General features: G+C 48.3%; 1 protein-coding gene across 1 annotated transcript in view; it reads left to right on the forward strand.

Moving 5' to 3' along the window:
• Nucleotides 1-20583, forward strand: part of PARM1 (prostate androgen-regulated mucin-like protein 1) — a 99832-nt gene that overhangs the window by 54703 nt on the left and 24546 nt on the right. Inside the window, exon 2 of the mRNA XM_004766265.3 lies at nt 8321-9112. Coding sequence (XP_004766322.1) covers nt 8321-9112 — 792 coding nt within the window. The remainder of the gene's footprint in view (nt 1-8320; nt 9113-20583) is intronic.

The raw sequence follows: 20583 nt of genomic DNA on the forward strand, positions 1-20583 counted from the left end.
TTGTGGCTCAAAAACAGAAGCGTTTTTCCTCTTTTTGGACTAGGATTGCATCTCATTTCCATAAACAAAACACTCTGGAGAATAGGGCTTTTCTACTTCAAACAAGTGTCTTAAACACAGTTTGATGGCTTTGGGACATACACATTCTGTCTAGGCATATGATAGCTGTCGAATACCATATGGTCGGACCAGCCTCTGATTAGTGGTGGTTTTGCAGATGTTAGAGGAATCTTCTGGAGCGGTGGGTGCCCTCAGTTGGGCATTTTTGCGAGTCTGTATCAGTGGCTTCACTCAACTAAAGAACGCAGAAGCCCAGTTTTGATATTAAAAAATATTTATCACTGTAAGATTATTTTTACTCTCTCTTTTTCTGTCCCTTGAACAGAAGGGTAGCCCGTTGAGTAAAGAAAAAGTAAGGCCGGCCTGTGTTTGGACCAACTGATGGATGGCCAACCCCTCCAGGGCTGGTGACTCTGGTCTGTATCACACCCAGAGAAAGGAAATTCTTGCAGTCTCCAGAGTGGAAACGAGCGTGCAAAAATAGCAAACGTCTGCTTGGAGACCCATCTCCAGTTTCGTATTAGCTGATGGTTTTTATGGAACTTACAGACAGATCAAAGGGAAGATGCATTTGTGCTCTCAGGGCCCAGCCTATAAGCCAGAGAACATTTCTGTCTTTCAAAGGGTAGAGAATCCGTGTTTTCACTCAATGAATATTTATTGAGTCCCTTATCTGTGCCAGGCACTAAGACACAAAGACCAAGCTGCACTCCCTATGAGTAAGGCTCCCAGACTAATGGGAGACAAGCATGGAGAGAAAGCATGGCTCGGGATAATGTGTGCTACAATTAAAATCTGTGCGAAGTGCTGTGACCCCCCTCAGTTTGGAGAATACCTTACAGAGGGGATAAGGCTCTCAGAATCGGGCCAGGGAGGGGGATTCGGGGTGGAAAGAACAGCACAGGCAAAGGCAAGGAGGCAGAGAGTCGGGCGTCGTTCAGTTTGTTCAAATATGTTTATTTTAGGGATTGCTTGAATTCCTATTATGAGCCAGGCAAGGAGGAAGCGTGGTGAGCAGATCCACTACGGCCCATGGCGCATGTGCATCTTGGAGGACGGAGAGGGAGGCGTGCGTTAAACAAAGCTTCTTGGAAGCAATCACATAGTAACACTCAGATGTCAGACGTCAGTGCTAGGCGGTTAAGGTAGGGGAGGCCCTGAGCCCAGGAGGGCTTGGGGGTGGGGGAGGGAGGGCTTTAAGGAGAGAATCGGCAAAGGCCCTTCAGCGAACACTGGTGAGCACTGGCGTGATGAGTAGGAGTAACCCAGGCAGAGACCAGAGAGCGCGCTGTTTAGGCAGAAATGCCTGGTGTGTTTGAGGACCTGGTGGGAAGCAAGGCTGGATGGACGGACTGGGCTGGATCGTGGAGAGCTTTCCAGGCCTTGCTGATGAGGGAGCCAAAGGCTAGCTGAAGACAAAGCGTAAAGAAGCTGACACCCGTCCTGGGTAGGACACATGTGACATTCTTCCAGGAGTCTCCCACTACATTAGTGTTAATACCTTGCTGGAGAGGAAAACAAGCTTAACTTCACAACGGCAAGGCCTCTGGTATCTTGTAGGTATCTGGGGGATGCCCGGGTGGCTCAGTCGGTTAACCGGGTGCCTTTGGCTCAGGTCAGGATCCCAGGGTCATGGGATCGGGTCTGTCATTGGGCTCCCTGCTCGGTGGGGAGCCTGCTTCTCCCTCTGCCTGCCGCTCCCCCTGCTTGTGCTCGCATCTGCTTGATCTCTCTCGCTTTCTGTGTCAAATAAATAAAAAAAATAACATCTTTATTAAAAAAAAAAAAAAAAAAAAGCATATGAAACCTCCCAGTGCAGCAGCTCTTTCTGTCCAAGGGTCCCGTCCCTGGGCTTTAATAAACCACCTTTTTGCATCGAAGACGTCTCAAGAATTCTTCCTTGGCCATTGGCTCCGGACTTCACCCATATTCCAAAACGACATTGTTGCGGGGAATTTGCAGTTTTTGCCTTCGGTCAGGGGAAAACCAGCGCGGCTGCCCATCGTCCTCTCAAGCCTCGGGGGGTGTGATGTGGCCCGGCTGGCCTTTCAGGAAGCTCACGGTGGTGGCCGTCTGGCTGACCTCAGCGGTCATTTAGCGTGCGGCCCTTCAGCAGCCCTGGGGGCCCCTGTCAGGCAGGCCTGGCGTGAGCCGCGAGACCACAGGCAACGGCAACACTCAGCCTGACTTGGCAGCAACGGGAAAGGGCCCGACTGCGTTTTGATCGAGTTTCACTGAATTTGCCAAAGCTTTGTCACATGTTCCCTCAGGTACTTGACAAGCGAAGGGCAGGAAAGGACATGTGGGGGGTGGGGGGTGGGGGATGGGTAAGCAACACCCAGACAACCTGGGACGCTGGCACCGGCCCATGTTGCTGTTCATGAAACCCAGGAAAAGGTGACAGTTTGGGGCGTTCATTGTCCACTGGCGGCCAGCCTGGCCGGATGCCGCTGACGCCCCGTGAGGCCGAGAGGTGGAGCACGAGGGCAGAATGCAGGCTTTCTACCCCGGAGTACCTCCGCCTGGGGAGAACTCGCCTACCCAAACCGGGCAACCCCCTGGAAGGCAAGGCAAGAAACTGGGGATCAAGCCAGACACCTTTCTTTCATACACCAAAGAGATAGAAACTCCGATACTGGTCTCTCCCATAATAATGGACAATGTACACGGAAACGAACGATTTTCTTTCCAACTAAGAACCCGCTCTTCTTCTGAGCAGCATTCAGCTCCTTTTGCAACAGAAAAGCTCCAAACTTCTGACCAAAGTTCAGGAAAGGCTGCCATCTGTAAGCCTACACAGAGGAATTTCGGCTTAGGTGAAGTTGGCCATCATTCCTCTAGAACTCTCCTCTGGGCCAAGTCTAAGAGATTTCCTTCCTTGAGTCAGCCTCTTCCAGGCACAGAGGCCTGTCACTGCCGAGGCCGGGCATGCCACATCTGGCAATGTCACTGTTTTGGAACAAAGCACATTCACCTCTAAATTGAAAGTAATGGGTTCGATTTCTTCATTCTAGTTTTTCTGCCATTTCCTCAAGGAAATATGAACGCTAATTCTTTTCTTCCAGGGAAAGTGGCTCTATTTGGAATGGGAAGGTATACGGGGCATTATTTCAATTATTTCAGCTTATTCAGCTGCCTGGCCTCCCGTGGACCCTCCCCCTCCCTGCTTATCCCATAATGGCAGTTGCTACAGTACATTTTACCACTCTTTTCAAGTCAAGGACACACTGTATGTGTATTGGGGGAGGGGGGCGCAGGGTCAGAGGTGGAAGCTCTAACTCTGATTCTGACCCTGTAGGATTCTCTCTGGGCCACATAGCCCAGCTCCTGCTCTTAGAAGTATGAGTTCACTTATACCACTCCAGCTTCCACGTCTGTCCTCCATGTATCAAATGAGGAGCTGTGCTCACACAGCATACTCCCTTTCTAGCTCTAAAACAAATTTTTTTAATCCTGAGAAAGTATACATCCTTATATGTTTGACTTATTTAGTTTGGTATTCCCCTGGAAACACAAATCCATCATGAGAAAGTAGAAATATATTTCCTCAGACCATCTCTGTGATTCTGAACGTTGAGGTCCTAGTGGGATGGTATTTGGAGATGGGGCTTTGGGGAAGTGATTAGTATTGGATGAGATCATGAGAGTGGGGCCCTCAGGATGGGATTAGTGCCTTTCTGAGAAGAGATAGCAGAGAGCTTGCCGTCTCTCTCTCTCTCGCTCCACGAGCACACGTGAGGAAAGTTCATGCGAGGACACAGAGAGAAGGTGGCCACCGAAACTGAATGTGCCCACACCTTGCTTGGACTTCCTAGCCTCCAAACTGTGAGAAGTAGACTTGCGTTGTTAAAGCCACCCGGTCTGCATGGTATTTTGACCTGGCAGCCTGAGCAGATGAAGACAGCAGGCATTCCCTAGGATAGTCTTAATGGGCCTTGGAAGTCTTCTTGCTGAGAGAAGACCCAGAGAGGGAGAAGTAGGCTCCCCACTGAGCAGGGAGCCTGATGCAGGGCTCAATCCCCGGATCCTGGGGTCATAACCTGAGCCAAAGGCAGTCAATTAACCAACTGAGCCACCCAGGTGTCCCTAGACTTTAAAGTATTGTAAATAAGTACTCAGAAGGTAGCCATGGGAGAAGACACCTCCGGTCTTCTTTGGAAGCAGGAAGGATAAAAGCTATAAAAGTATATCAGTCAGAGTTAAACAAGGAAATAGATATTTCTAGCAACAAAACCAATTACCAGGCATGTTCCTTTCAGCACTGTAATGATTTCCATGGTCCAGCTTTTAGCTCCACTGGAAATGACAATGCAGCTGTCACTCTAAACATCATACACCATAAGTGGCATCATATGTGTTCTCATTCTTTCAGAACCAACTCAAATGTCATCTCTTCTGTAGCTTTTCTAAATGTCATTTGAAAATGACATTTGTATACTTTTGCATTTCATGGCCCCCATACAGAATGTATCCCTCGTACTTCAGGGTTCCCACTATAACCCACTTTTACTTCAGTGAGGCACTTACCACATCATATGACAGGAAGTTGGGGTCCTTTCTGTCTTGCTGGATAGTGAAGTCTCTGAGGGCAAAGCCACGGGTGTAGAAGCTACTCAATAAAAGAATGAATGAATGAACGAATGAATGCTCCTTTGTGCACAGCTCATTTCTCAGGTATCCCTGGTTCCTAAAGGCTCTGACTTGGCTATCAGATTGCAATAGTCTCTGCCCCCTTCTGTCTCCGATACTATCAATAGTAGTTCAACATTGCCATTTTGGGGTTTTAGCCACAGAATAATGAGCCATGGGAGTTACTAGGATGCAGAGCCCATAAGCTCCAAAGGTTGCGTGTGAAGATCCAGCATTTTAATAATATTGTCCCAACTGTTGTTCTGTCCATATTTTAAAGATCTCTTGCTCTGTATTTGTTCTGAAATCATTGGCACTTCCGAGATGCCAGAACTCCACTACCGCAACATGGACTGTTATATGACCTAATTTAGAAGGTGTGCCCTCCTATTTACTAGGAGAGTAACTCTCTTATAGTTTATGGCTTTGACCGATTCCTTTTCAATAAGATAAAACTAAGGACTTCTATAACAATTCAAATGTTAAATTCAGTTAAATATGAGAAAACTGCCTTCAGGATAGATTCTGTAGCACAACTTGTCATCAGCTATGGTGTCTCCGGTGTGCCAGAATGAAGAAGTAAGCAATTTTCCCCCGAATGCCTGAATGCCTCCAAATACATCTCTTGCCCTGTCCTCTGGGCTGGAATCTAACCTATGTTTCATTCCTTATGAATTTTGTCATGGTTGGCCATTTCTTGGATGCTATCTCCAAGGAAATCTCCTCAGAATATGGAGACTTAAAGAGTTGAAGACCTAACATGACATCAGGCATAGGTATGTGTTGTGGTAGAAAGACAGAGAGTGAGGTTGGCTTTGGAAGCAAGGTTCCCGTGCTCATGTAACACCAGGCAGGCAGCCATTCCCGAGGTGGCTCTGGTGGATATGGCCATACTACGTGAGATGTAGAAGAGAACAGAGAGATTCTGGAGTATTTTTGGATAAACTTCTTAAGTTAATCCATCCTCCCTCCTTCTCCTTTCCTTCCCTCCTTCCTTCATTCTTTCCCTCCACAAGGATTTACTGAGCACTTACCATGGTCTAGGCACTGTCCTAGGCTTGGGGGAAAACATTAATGATTAAGACCGGGTCCCTATGCCATCATGGAGCTTACATTCTGATAGAAGAGAGAGATAACAAGTAAATAAATAGTAATGTGATTTCAGGAAGAAACTTCTATTTTATGAAAAAAAAAATGAGCAAAGGATATGGTGGTTCATCAAGAAATCAAAAATAGAATTACCATATGATCCACTACTTCTATTTCTGGATATATACCCAAAAGAACTGAAGGCAGGGTCTCAAATGGATACTTGTACACTCAGACTCATAGCATTATTCATAGTCACCAAAAGGTGGCAACAACCCATAGAAGTCCATCAGTGAATGGATGGATGGATACAATGTGGCTTATGTGTATAAAAGTCTATTATTCAGCCTTTAAAGGAAGGAAATTCTGACATATGTTACAGTATGGATGAACCTTGAAGACATTAGGTTAAGTGAAATAACCCATTCACAAAAGGACAATTATAATATGACTCTACTTACATGCATTATCTAAAGTCGTCAAATCCACAGAGACAAAAAGTGTAATAGTGGTCTCCACCGAATAAAGGAGAGTTACTGTTATTTAATTGTACAGAGTTTCAGTTTGGGAAAGATGAGAAAGTTCTGGAGATGGGTTAGTGGTGATGGCACTGAATTCCACTGAGCTTAAAAATGGTTAAAATGGGGCACCTGGGTGGCTCAGTGGGTTAAGCCTCTGCCTTCGGCTCAGGTCATGATCTCAGGGTCCTGGGATCGAGTCCCGCATCAGGCTCTCTGCTCAGCGGGGAGCCTGCATCCCCCCCCTCTCTCTGCCTGCCTCTCTGCCTACTTGTGATCTCTCTGTGTCAAATAAATAAATACATTTTTAAATGGTTAAAATGGGGCACCTGGGTGGCACAGTCAGTTAGACCTCCAACTCTTGGTTTGGGCTCAGGTCATGATTTCAGGGTTGTGAGATGGAGCCCTGACCAAGCCCACCATCAGGCTCTATGCTCAGTGTGGAGTCTGCTTGAGACTCTCTCTCCCTCTTGCTCTACCCCTTCCCCCAAGCCCTGCACTTCCTCTCTCTCTTTCAAAGAAATAAGCTGGTTTTAAAATGGTTACAATGGTAAATGTTACATGCACTTTAACAATTAAAAAATTCATCTTTTAAAAACGGAACAAGTTGCTGGAGTGGGGATGATTTCAGTTGGGATCATCTGGGAGGGCTCCTCTGAGAAGGAGGTGACATCTGAGCAGAGACCAACCTGAATGACGAGGAGAGCACGGAGCGACACAGGGGATTAGTTTGGAATTTTGTTCTAAGTGCAGCAGAATGGCTTTGGAGGGTTTTGACCAATTAAAGAACATGCTCTGACATACCAATAAAAGATCATACCAGCTGCTCTGTGGAAACAAACTGAAAGGGAGAAAATCCAAAAGGCAGACGACCCATGAAGAGATTGTGGCAGTTGTCTCGGCAAGGGACTGGTGGCTCAGGTGATCTTGAGATGATGGAGGAGGTGGAGAAAAGTGGTTGGGTTGGGATGTATTTTCGAGGTAGAGTCATCCTGACTCACCAGTGGATTTGATATGGGGTGGGGGGAAAGGGGTGCATTAAGGGTGATGTCTCCATTTTTAACTGAGCAACGGACCGAAAGAAGGTGTCAACCACTGAATGGAAATGACTAGAGGAAAAGCTCGTTGGGGGATGGGGAGGGGCCTGGGGACTCAATCTGAAGGTGGTTTACATAAAAAGTGAAATAAAAATTCAAGACTGGGTGAGTGATAGCACTCAGTGATAGAAGCCATTTATTAAGTACTTGAATAAATGAAAGAATTAGTTAATTAAACGGAATATGTAAATGGAGGGAGGAGAGAAGGAAGGAAGAACAGAAACTAATTCTAAATGTTAGGCAATGTGAAGGGGAACCATTTTGCAAAATGATATGATTGTAAAGACCCGAGGCTAGAATTTGAAAGAACTACGTTCCAGTCCCAGATAATAGTTCCAAAACATATTCCTCCCGTCAGGTTTTCTTCCAGGACCTCCTGCCTTGCCCCCTTCACAGAGAATGTGTTCACATCTTGGCTCGACCCAGCAGCAAGCCCACAGCCCTAGTATCCCTGTGCATAAACACACAAAAAGCACACACACACACACACACACACAGCAGAGCTCACAACCTCTGGGCCAGGGAACAGCGGACAGAGGAGCTCCTCCAGCTCTGCACTCACCAACCCCAGATCCAACACTGTCAGCGCAGGAACTGGGGTTCACACACACACACACACACACACACACAAACAATCCAGAAAGTTCCCGGGGAAGGTCAGTTCCCCAGTTAAGGGCAGTTCCAAGCAAGCAGGGGACAAGACAGCTCCTTCCATGTGTTGGCTACACGTGTGTCTCCCTGGGCCTTCAGGCTGGTTCCCACTGAGAGACAGGGCGGGAGGAGGGAGAGGGAGTGCGGAGAAGAGAGGCCCGGGTCACCTTCCCAGCTGGGAGGGCGCCGCGCAGAGCGCGAGAGGCCGGTGGAAGCGCGGGGCGCCGCCGGCCCCAGGCGTGCGCGCTAACCGCGTCTGTGCTGGCTCTTCCACAGGCCTGCGGGTGCACAGCCTGCCGCCGTCGGCCCCCTTCCCCGGGTCTCTTCCGGCCAACGCCCTCCCGTCCACGGCCGGCTGGACCAGCGCGCCCCGCAGCCCTCCTGCCTCCCCGACCAGCGGCGCGCCCGGCCACGCGGTCCTCCCGGCTCCGGCCTCGGCCCCGGCGCCCACACGCCCCAGGAACGTTTCCGCAGAGCCCGGAGAAGCGGGCCCGAGCGGCCCAGCCTCTCCCTGGGGAGGCCCGAGCGCGGCGGCCTCCCCCGCCAGCGGCGGGGCGCCCTTAACACCCACACCCTCGGAGCGCGGCCCGAGCACCACCGAGGAGCCAAGCGCGCCCCCGACGGGGTCCCGGGCCCCCTCCGAGGCCCCCGCCGGCTCTCCCACGCTCCCCTCCCCTCAGGCTCCGGCCTCCTCGCCCCCACCCCTGTCGACCTCTCCAGCAGGGGAGGTTTGGTCCGCCTCCCCCACCAGCGCCAATCACAGCTCTGCCCACACCAGCACCCAGCCCACGGGGGCCCCGACCCCACCGGGGTCCCCAACGCCACCGGGATCCCCAACCCCACCGCGATCCCCAGCCCCACCGGGGTCCCCAGCCCCACCGGGGTCCCCGACGGAAGAGCCGAGCTCTGCGCACACACCCACTTCCCATGCCACAGCCCAGCCGAGGCCCGCGGACACGACGCCCCAAGCCACGGCGCCGGCCAAAGTGACCTGTCTGATGGTGGACATGGAGACCACCGCCTCCCCGGGCGTGATCATGCAGGAAGTGGAGCACGCGCTCAGTTCAGGTGAGTCTGGGTCCCGGAACCCCGAGGTGCGAAGAAAGCAGCTCCGTTAACCCCGCGCCATTGGACTTGAATCAGGGGGGCCACGCCGGAGGTCCATCCGCAAGAACTTCCAGCGAGGGGCCAACGTGGCTTTCAGTCCCTTGGTTGATTCCCACATGCTGCCTCACTGATTGCTCGGGTCCTTATGATTGCACTTCACATATGTCCCCGACAATGTCAGCAGGGGAGACAGCATCCACAGAGGGGCTATCTGTGTGGCTTTTGGCCCAGCTTCCTGGGTTTAAAACTGGCGCCTGCCCTTGGGCAAGTGACTTCATCTTTCTGTACCGTTACTGTTCTTCATCTGTAAAATGGGAACGAAATGGGTTCTGTCGGACATGATTCTTGTGGGGCTTCAGTGAGAGGACCTGTGAAGTGCTTAGAACAGTTCCCAGAGGGGAGGGAGCACGCAGGAAAGGTCAGTTATTAGAATTTTGCTTGGTGTATTAACGGAGTGCTTACCTCATGGAAACCAGTCAAGCCAAGTAGGATAAGGGGGGGGGGGGTAGAGAACAGGCTTATTCTTTAAAGTCACTGATATATTTCATGAGAAAGACAATAAATTTTACAGGCCATTGCATTTGTTTGAATTCTCCCAGTGGTCCTCTGAAGTCAGTGTGATTCTTATCTTGGTTTTGCAATCTTGGACATCATGGTGGAGAGAGATTTAGGGTCTCTTCTGAGGTCACATGCCTCTGGCATTGACGTAAAGATGGTCAATTTCAGGGTATCGAGAAGGAAAAGGCCTTAGTGGGAGTGTTTGGACTCTCTAGTGAGAAACAGTGAGGTGGGAACAGCCAGAAGGTGAAGGGGGAAATGGAGCTATGGCCCCTTCCCTGGGGAATGCTCAGAACACAGCCACATGACCAGCTGGGGTTGGACGCACAGCATGGCTGTGACTGAGGAGAAATGAACATCTTTTAACAATCAGTAAGGAACCCGCATGAACAGAAGCTCCCATAGGCAGTAGAAGTGGAGAGAGAGGGCTGAGATGAGCAAGACCTGATTCCTCTGGGAAGAGCTCACAGTTTACTGGTAGATAAAATCCCAAAGAAGCAGATATTCTTATTTCAAAGGCCGAGTATATCACTGACCATCCCAACGAGAGAGAGAGAGAGAGAGAGAGAGATTCAGTCACACTGAGATAAAGAAATTAATCACAAAGGTCTTGGCTGGGGTCTGGGGGAACAACAGGGGAGCATAATAGCAGAACCGTTATGAGTCAGGCCTAGGAGGGGGGAACGATCACCAGGACCCAGAAGAAGAGTCTGGTGGAACAGACGACCTTAACAGAAGCAGTGACTCTTGGCTGAGACACTGCTAACCCAAGGTTCATCTCCTGGGAGTGAAGGAAGTAAATCTTCCGCTCTCCCCGGCTCCCCTCTGCTATGCAGCCAGAAGCCAAGAAGAGGGAAAGCCACAGCGTTGTCCATCCAGCTCAGCCTCCCGGAGGGCTCATCAGAAGGTTGGAGAGGGGCACAGCCAGTTCGAATGTTGATTTCCTCTGCAGACCCCGAACCCACTAGCACCCTGCTTACACGTCCAGCCAACACTCATCCCACAGCATTTCGATGCACTTTCCACATCAAGCCCACGCCCCCACTTGCTGCCTGCTACTCACCATGGCCCCAATGTGCAGGGACCATCTTAGCATGGACACGGTTCCTGGAACAGGGTGGGTGTGGACTGGACCTGGTATCTTAAGGCATCTTAAGGACTGTCCCAGCAAAGGGGCCAGCAAGATACAGGCTCGAAGAGGTCCTGATCTCTTCCCTCTGTCCCAGAGATCTCCTCCAGATCTCTGTCCAGATCTCTTCTCTCTGTGTCCCAGGGCGGCCCTCCCTGCCACCCCACCATGACATTGTTTCTTCAGTTTTCCAGCTGATTTCCCTTTCTCCACTTGCTGCCCCTCCAGGATAGTCCAGACATGGTAGATGCATATTCCTGAGCACAGACTCTGAGCTTGGAAGCAAGATTCTCCATAATCTGACACTACCTTTCACAGGCTGGGTTAGCGAAGGCCGTCCCGTCCCAGCATTCTGGCCTGTATTGTAGAACCTGTGTCTTGATTTCCTTAAATCTGATCCAGCAGGGTCAAGAAGCACCAAATCAGTGACGGACCTGGGTCATGAGCCGTGATAGTTCTAGGGGTACCGCACCCAGGGAACCTAAGGAAGGATTGAGGGACTGACTCAAGAAGAGATCTGGGGGTAGGCTACAGAGAGATCCGTCCAGGGTACATTTCATAGATCAAGAAGGATTCATCCTGTGACTTAGTAAATCAAAAGATATTTACTCTGCATCTGCCAGTCCCCTGTGCTCGAGGCAAAGAAGGAGAAGACCAGTCTTTGAGAGTTCATAGCTTCAGTAGAGAGAAAGGGCCCGAGTCACTCCTCATACCACTAGCATGACCACATTAGTTTCTAATCTGAGAAGGAACTGGAGTGGACGCAAGGATCTTTGAGCAGATGGGATACAGTCTGCTCATTTCAAAGGTGAGGAAATTATGCCGCACAAGTTTGGAGTACCTCGCCCAAGGTCACACCGCCCAGTGGCAGAACTGGGCCCAGAGCCCAGATCCCAGAAACCACAATCAAGCCTTCTTTGACCGGGCGGGGATTGTTGAGCTGCTCCTTCCCCAGCCCCTCCGGCCAGCAGCACCCAGAGCCGATGCTGACAGATTGCCAATCGGGGGTCTCATTTAGAGATCCTTGAGCTGCCTTCCATAGTGTCGATAATTATACCACACTTCTGATTAGTGTTTTTGTCTTGTTCTTGTGTTTTTGTCTTGTTCTTGATGGAGTTCACATGGCATATTCTTATTCATCCAAGGACTTGTCCACTCAGCAGATACCCAGACATGGTCACCAGTGAATAATGCTAAAACCAAGTGAATGTCATGGCAAGGCGACGTGACTAGGGTCCGAGGGAAGGTTCCAGGATGGAGGGAGCCCATGAGCTGAGTCCAAGGAGAGGAAGGGAATTTGGACCTAAAGAGAGACAGGGCCAGGGAGATTCAGGGAACTGATGGCAAAGTAGCTGAGAACCCACCCAGCACTGCAGGCACCAGAACCGGTCTCGCAGAGGGGCCCAGTGCCCTCCTCAGCTGCCGTTTGTTTCAATGTAACTGAAGATGTGTGTACCCAGCTGTCAACCAACATGGCTCGTTGTCATCTGCAGTGGCTCATTGTCATCTCGCACTGAATAGGTGTACAGTGAGTTCCTGATTTCCTCACCTGGAACTGCTCCTCCCTTGCCTTCCAGAAACCCTGGGCTAGTCCTGGGCTCCTCCTTTCCTCACAGACTCCCCGTGCAGACCGTCCGAGCCCGGGCTCCCCTCAGCCCTCTCCCTCTCCTCACCAGTAGGGCTTTAGTAGTCCTATCACGGGTCCCCACTAGCTCTCCCTTGCCAGAGAGATCCTTCCAACACGGAGGACAGACCCTGTTGCTCCATCGCTTCCCCTCCAGAAGCACAGCCAAAGCGGAGTCTGCGCCACCCCTGCAGGGCTCCCACGGTCTAACCCATGCAGCGTCTGCTCTCCTTTCCTTGTCCACTTTCACGGGCAAGCACAGGGAAGCCTTACTATTTCCGGAACACTCTAAAGACAATTCAAAGGTGAGGAAATTATGCCTCTGGTCCTTTGTATTTGCTGTTCCCTCTGCCTGAAGTATTTTCCCTCTAGGTCTTCAGTGGCGCTCCCTCCTTTTCACCTGTCGAGACTTTGTTGACGTCCATCCCCACAGTGAGCCTTTCCCCTTACGTCTTTGTAAGGTCGTCTTCCCGTCACTGCTGCTTCCGTTACCCTCACTGACTTTCCTTGTGAGTGCTTACCCCTTCTGACTTTATCTCATTTTTTTAGCAAGCGGGTGTCTGTTTTCGGCCACTAGACTGTCAGCGCCGTGAAAGCAAGGAATTTGTTCACAAAGAGGAGGATGCAGGCTACATCCCGGATCCCTAGAACAGAGCCTGATACGTGGGAGACCCTCATTAACGTTTGCTGAATATGTGAATCAAAGAGTCAGTCAACCAGTAGCAGAGGTTGTAACCTCTCTGAGCATTGGTCATCTCGTCGGTAAGGTGAGATAAGGCTAGTATCCCCGTGACGGGATTACTGTAAGGTTTAATTAAGAAATTTACAGCTTAACAGCTGTTGACCAATGGCTCAGTCAGTGTCTACGATTGTTATTGCACTATGATTTATCATCATCATCATCATCATCATCATCATCACGATTTGCATTTTACTATTTTTACTGTTATTTTTGTTGTTGTATTTATCATAACGAAGAATGCCCAGCGTCTTCAACAAACTTCTACTGAGCTTTGGCTGTGAGGCTGGGTACTAGGCGTTCGGCCATGAATAAGGCATCACTGTCCTCACAGAGCCTACAAGGTAGCATGTGCCCAGCATGGCAAGTAGCCTAGGTTAGCGAATCCCAGACTGCACTGAAGGGGGACTTGTAGAAGCAAGAAACAAGGTTTCAGGACAAGTGTTAGAGGACCTTAGTAACAGGAGGAGGTGGTTTACTTTACTTGCCAGACCATTGAGAGTCATCAAAAGTTTCCACAGAGAGAAGAAAATGCTGAGAATTTTATTTTAAAGATATTCCTGTGGCAGGAATAGGTATGGTAAGTTGCAAGGTATTCGGTATCAGAAACACGGACCAGTTTCTACCTGGTTTCCAGTTTCCCATTGTCACTGATAGACCATGTCACTTCATTACTCTGGCTTTAAGGGCTCTTAACTATAAACCAAATACAAGAAGGGCAGTCTTCCTGGCTTATCATGCCAGGAAATTGTGCAATACTATTATCCTATGCTGAAGAAATGAGATTCATATTCATATGAGTCTCAGAATATACGTGTTCTGAGAGTCCGGCTAGCAGTGGGCACAGGAAAGACCCTGGGTGATCCCCAGAACATTCCAGTTAGGTGATCTTGATGGTATCTGTTCTGCCAGAGTTAGGGTTAGGATTAGGTTTCGTTGACTGATATTGCACACCAAGTTATATTGGAGATATCTTCAATTCTTGCAAATGCAAACTTTAAAATTATAGTCACTTTGCTGTTGCAGAGTGAATAGTCTCCTTTGTCTGTAAAATCCAAGTGTCCACTGCCTTACTGTGCCACTCACACTTCTCAGGACAAAGGGAAGGCCACATAATTGGGAAAATTGATGAAAGTCTTTGAACTTTAAATTACTAGTCTGAACCCCAGTCTTTATTTGGTAGGAACTTCACTAATCAATCCCCTTCCATAAATGGCATTTGGCAGACAGAGACATCTAGACAGCCCTGCCACCATACCTGCAAGGGACTTTTAGCTCCACACGACATTTCCTTATTCCATGATGAACTCTTGGGAGGAGACAGAGATCTGAAAAAGAATGAAGTCCTAAAAAAGTGGAAGACTACTTTTTAAAGTACACATGGAAAACTTTAAGGGAAAAAAATGTGTATATTGTTAATACACTGTTAATAACCACAATATTTAAATGATGTATTGTTAAAAATATATATGACCTATTGAAAACACAGAGGTGGGAAGATCATGTAAAAGAATGTTAGGGTGCCTGGGTGGCTCAGTGGGTTAAAGCCTCTGCCTTCAGCTCAGGTCATGATCCCAGGGTCTTGGGATCGAGTCCCACATCGGGCTCTCTGCTCAGTAGGGAGCCTGCTTCCCTCTCTCTCTGCCTGCCTCTCTGCATGCTTGTGATCTGTCTCTCTGTCAAATAAATAAATAAAATATTTTTAAAATAAATAAATAAATAATAAAATAAAAGAATGTTAAACATGGGCGCCTGGGTAGATCCGTTGCTTAAGCAGCTCAGGGCATGATCCCAGAGTCCCGAGATCGAGTCCTGCCTCCGGCTCCCGGCTCAGTGGGGAGTCTGCTTCTCTTTCTCACCCTCTCCCCTCTCATGCTCTCTCTCTCACTCTCTTTCTCTCAATTAAATAAAGAAAATCTTTTTTAAAAAATGTTAAACATTTACCGATCAGATTCTTTCAGAATGCCCAGAATGTGTCAGGAAGCAGTAATCCTAAAATGCGTTCTATCCATCTTAGGCTCGGTGGTACAGACATCCCATCGTCTTACACGCCCAGGCCTGACCTCTTACCCTAGATGGTGCCGTCACCTTTCCGCGTCGCTCCTTCTTTACTCCCTGTGTCCTCGCCATCACCAAAGTCTTAGCAGCTGCCAAACGCATCCACTTCTCTTCATTCTCCTTCTCGCGTCCAGGCTCCCATAATCCCTTTATGTGATCCTCTGCCACATGCTCCCCTGCCCCAGCCTCGTCCTGCCCATTCTCCACACGGCAGCAGAGGGACGGTTATGCACAGATCTGCTCAGGTCACACATCACCTCACAACGACCTGCATCCCAGCCCCTCCGGGGCCTCCCACTGCCCTGAGGATGACACCCACAGCCCAAAGAGCCCTGTAGGGCGGGGCTGTGCCTGCCGTCCCTGCTTCTTCCTACCCTCTACCCTTAGGTCTTTGTACCTTCCACACTGTGCTCCCTCTGTCCATGAATATGCTGATCTCTCTCTCTCCCTCTCTCTCTCTCTCTCTCTCTCTCGCGCGCGACACAGGGCCTTTCCTCATTAGAATGCTTCTCCTGGGAACCCCAAACACATCCCTTCACCCGTTAATTCTAACTCATTCCAGCTCAAACATCACCTGCTCAGGACACATGTCCTGGCCCCCAGCCCCGCTCTGTCCTCGGGTACACACTGTCACAGTTCAGTTGTATCTCTTCTTCACATATACTCCTGTGGCTTTTTTATTCACTGTTTATGCTGTGTTTCCAGGTACCTGAGAGTGTGGCCTTGTCTGTGTGGCTCACAGATATATTCCTAGCACCGAAGGTCTGGTTTAATGACTAAATATCAAACTTCAGATAATAAACTCACAGATTTTCTTAGCCTCAAAAATGATGACTTTTGATCGAGAATAAGAAAACACTTTCCCCTATTGTCTTAATCAGTCTGGGCTATGAGGACAAAAATCCCATTAGGGGTGGGTGGCCTAAACTACAGGTGGTTCTGAGAGTTCTGGAGGCTAGAAAGCACAAGATGAAGGCACCTGCCGATTTAGTGCCTGGCAAGACCCCCTGTTTCTTGGTTCACACACAACGGTCTTCTTACTGTGTTCTCCCATGGCAGAAGGCGCACGAGAGCTCTCTGGGGTCTCTTTTATAAGGACACTAATCTCACTCATGAAGACTCCACCTTCACAGCCTAATCATCTCCCAACGGCCCCGCATCCTGCCTCCTAATATTACCTTCTTGGGGGTAAGATCCAACGTATGAGTTGGGGATTGGGTGCAGACATTCAGTTCATAATACCTGCGCACACAGATACCCCCTAATACACAGCCATCGTTATAGACTGTCTGAAGCTCGCTCTGCTGCCACTGTGGGTTCCAGGGCATCCCCCTTCCCACCGCAACGCTCTTCCTACCCTGTTAACCCCCTCCTGCTTTTGGTTCCCAAGGACTTCAGAGATGATGACGTTATGGATTGCTATAAACCCTCACTCACAATTTTTAAATTTTGGACCCACTTTTTGACACTTAGCCTAAACCTCAAAGCTTGTGAATCCCAAGTAAATTCCCACTAAGAAGCTCCAATGATCAGATTTTATTTTAGGTAAAAATGATTCTAAATTCTTGTCTCTACTACTTTTATTTCTCCTTTGATTTACTTTTACTACCTAAATCTTAATCTGAAATCTAACGATGAAATATTTCCAAATTATCCTTTGAAAAATATATGTCAAGGTAATAAAACGAGCTAGTTACCATTTCTGTTGTTACCTGGTAACGGCTCAACTCCATCCCATATTTTAATTGTCTCGGTATCACCTTTCATTACATTTGAACAGTTTCAGTCTCGGTGGAACACTTTTCTTATTTTCTGTCTCAAATACTTTCCCCAGTCATATATGACTAAAGTGATTCTAGAAATGCTTCTCTGAGAGAGTGGGATTTCGCTTATAAGCACAGCTGATATCATTAATGAATCTATGGCTGGCTGTCTCACTGGGGAGACTGACTGGAGGAAACTCAATTCTATATCCAGACCCTTTACCGTAATCTTCTCACTCTAAAGATCGTGTCTTTTCATTATCAAATGATAACAGGGAAGTGAAAATGGATCAGCACCAGCCATCGTCTTGATCAGATAAGAGCCTAAATATCGCCCCCCCCCCCAGAGTACTGACCAGGGAGCATTGTACTAGGAGAACACATAATGGGTGCTTAATTAATACTGCCCTCGGCATGCCTTGTGCCTCAGGTCTTATGAAAGAAAAATATTGGCCGATAAGAGACAACATTTCATTGAACAGTACCTTGCTTTTATCATCAGACTCCTGGTCTTCGGGTGGGAACCACAGTCTCAAAAATGTAGGTGTGGCGAGCTTGGGTGGCTCAGCCGGTTACGTGTGGGACTCTTGGTTTCGGCGCAGGTTGTGATCTTAGACTGATGAGACCGAGCCCCCTGTCCGGCTCCACACTCAGCGAGGTCTTCTGGAGATTCTCTCTCTCTCCCTTTGCCCCTCCCCCCTGCTTGTGCGCGCTCTCTCTCACCCACAAATAAATAAAATCTGGAGAAAAATAAAGTAAATTTACAAATGAATGTGAATTTACATTAAGATCATAAAATCTCAGTCAGTCCATGGAAGTAGGCCATCAAAAACACTTTGTCATATTTCTGTTTGGAGAGATGGTGGGGTCGTTTTAAAGCCTGGCTCTAGAAGGACTAGAAGTAATATTCTTATATTACTTAATTAATATACAAACTCTGGCCTCAGACTGCCGGGTTCAGATCTCCCCCACACCACTTGCTGGATGGGAGGCGTGGGCAAGGGTGTTCTTCACTGGGTGTCACATCTTCCTCATCTCTAAAACGAAGGCCATAGAGTCGCTGTCCTTGCCGTAGAGGCTGCTCGTTAGGATTAACGGAGACGAGGGTATGCAGTGTGTCTTGCAGAATCCGCACTAAAGTACATATTAGCGATTATTATTACAGTGCTAGCCAGCTCTTCGCACAGATACCCACACAGGCTTGACTCTTCTAGACTTTAATCTTCTTAACCTGGAAAATCAGAATGTTTGTAAAACACTTGCAGACTCCCAAAAGGATTATTACTGTAAATCTTAGGGAATAAGGATCCATTTAAGTACCTGTCTATAACCCCAAACAGAAAACAGTGTATGAAAGGGAAAAATAACTCCATCCACCCGTATTCCGTGATAAAAATAATAAATTTGCACACTGCGTGGCACACGGGGTTAGGACTCTGTTTCTGGCTCTGAGGTTCCTTCCTTCTCACTCATGGCCTTGGAACCGAAGAAATAGCCCTGTGGAAAGTCTTACTTGCTAAGGCTGGTGAACCCTGAAGGAACCTGAACCTCATCTGCCTGGCTTAGTCTCAAAAAGGCAAATACCAATACCAACTTCTCTGGTTTATTTTACCCTCAGGATTGTTTTATCCATGGTCACGCCTCACTGTCATCATTGAAATACTAAAGAAATAACAACGAAAAATCTCTCCTTCGGTGTCCATGGAGATAAATGAGAGCTCTTAAGCAAGACGGTGGCTTGCTTCCCGCCATCCATTATTTTTCCCCTCTGAGTCATTCACAAAGGGATGATTCCCAACCTTTAGGTCCTTCAGGTCTTAAGTCCGAGGCTACAAAAGGCGGACCTGCCAGCCTACACTTTCCTCCTCCTGCCCCCTGCCATGCAGCTAGTTGTCCCCAGAAGAAAAGAACCCCCAGGAAATTCTTTTGGATCATTTCAATGCTAATTACATTAAGGATGCTTTGGTGGCAGGGAGGTTTAGGGATTTCTTTTCCTCTTTCTGGTTGACTCCTAAACCAAAATACCTATGTCCCCCAGTGGAGGAATTTGGTGAGCCAACGTGACACAGACGACCCACTCACACTGACAGATCAGAATTTTCAGAAGAGAGTTCTTCTCATCCAGGGCAAACAACAGGAGGGATTCTCTGTTAGAAATCACTCCAACCCGCCCCCCCCCTTCTTTATGCCCCCAGGAATCTGAGCTGAGATTCCCACCCATGGCAAGTCGTGCTGCCCTCCGCTCCTTAGAAGTTCTGACTCCCAGCCCAAGCTCAATTATGTTCACTGTATAAAGTAATTTAAAAAACAGTGACGATGGGCTGTGATGCCAGGCTCTGTAAATCTGTGCTACAGGAGAGACGGAGAAGAGCAGAACGGACATGGGGCATGTGAGGGGACAGATGCCTGGGCTTAGTTAGCATCATGGACCCAGAAAATCCGGCCTCCCTCCGTGTCTGCACTGCTCCTGGGAGAGGCTGAGGCAGGACTGCTGTCCCCCTATGTCACATTTCCACCAACGTGGGCCTCCACCGAGCAGCAGTATTCATGAAGCTGCCGCTGCCGCACTCCCTAGAGCGGTGGCAGGAGTTGACACAGGGGCTGTTGGCCCCAACTTTCAACCGTCCGTTCTCTGTGGCCTCTTCCAGGGTCCTGAGGGCAGCTGCTTTCCCCCCAGCCCGACATGTCCTCCCTGAGCCCGTTTGAGAAACCGGTGGCCATGGGAGCCGTGTTCCCAAAGTATGGTCCCTACATGGGTAGCATGCAAGGTGCTGAATATGTTTTTATCCTAATAAAACCTGCTTTGTTTTCATGCGAATTTAAAAAAAAAAAAGAATAAAATAGCACTGAACTCATGACTCCATAGCTTTTATCATTAAACAATATGTAGTAAGTATATAAAGAAAAAAAATGACTTGATTTAAAGACATATATTAAGAAAATTAGAGTGTGGGTGGTGTGGAGGTGACAGAAGAAAAGCCATGAGAGTGATACGGAGATGTGTGAACTTTGGAAAAAATACGCCGTGAGGTGGAGGCCAGGATCTTATTATCCTCATTATTGTCTTAGCTACCAGCTTCATTGGGGATCAGTCCAAGAACTAGAGAATTTTAAAAAACTGCAAAGCAGAAATCAAAAGCTAACGAGTCCCAGCTCTGCAGTTGATGGAGTCTGATCTCAACCAAATCCCTTAATTTCTATAACCTTCCGTTTTATCATCTGTAAAATGAAGACGTTAGATTCAATGAGCCTTCTTAGAATTTCCTTTCAGCAATAAAGACATTATCCTATTGGATATGTCAAAGTAAAACAAATGTCAAAGTAAATAATGTCAAAGTAAAACAAAACCTGAATTTGAGATCCGTAGTCATTTCTGAGATACCCAGCTTGGCTCACATCTCCTCACATCAAGCTTTCTTATTGGTTTTGGGATTTTATGGAGAAGAGGTACCCAGAGACTGTGAGACCCTTGTATTGCACTTCCTGATGAAAAAAATATATATATATTTTTTAAATACACTATTTAATTTGGAAAGATGCTCTGAGAGGAAGAGTGTGTTT

This window comes from Mustela putorius, unplaced genomic scaffold (genome assembly GCF_011764305.1).
Source record: "Mustela putorius furo isolate JIRA1106 unplaced genomic scaffold, ASM1176430v1.1 tig00000430_pilon_pilon_pilon, whole genome shotgun sequence".
Classification (NCBI taxonomy): Eukaryota; Metazoa; Chordata; class Mammalia; order Carnivora; family Mustelidae; genus Mustela; species Mustela putorius.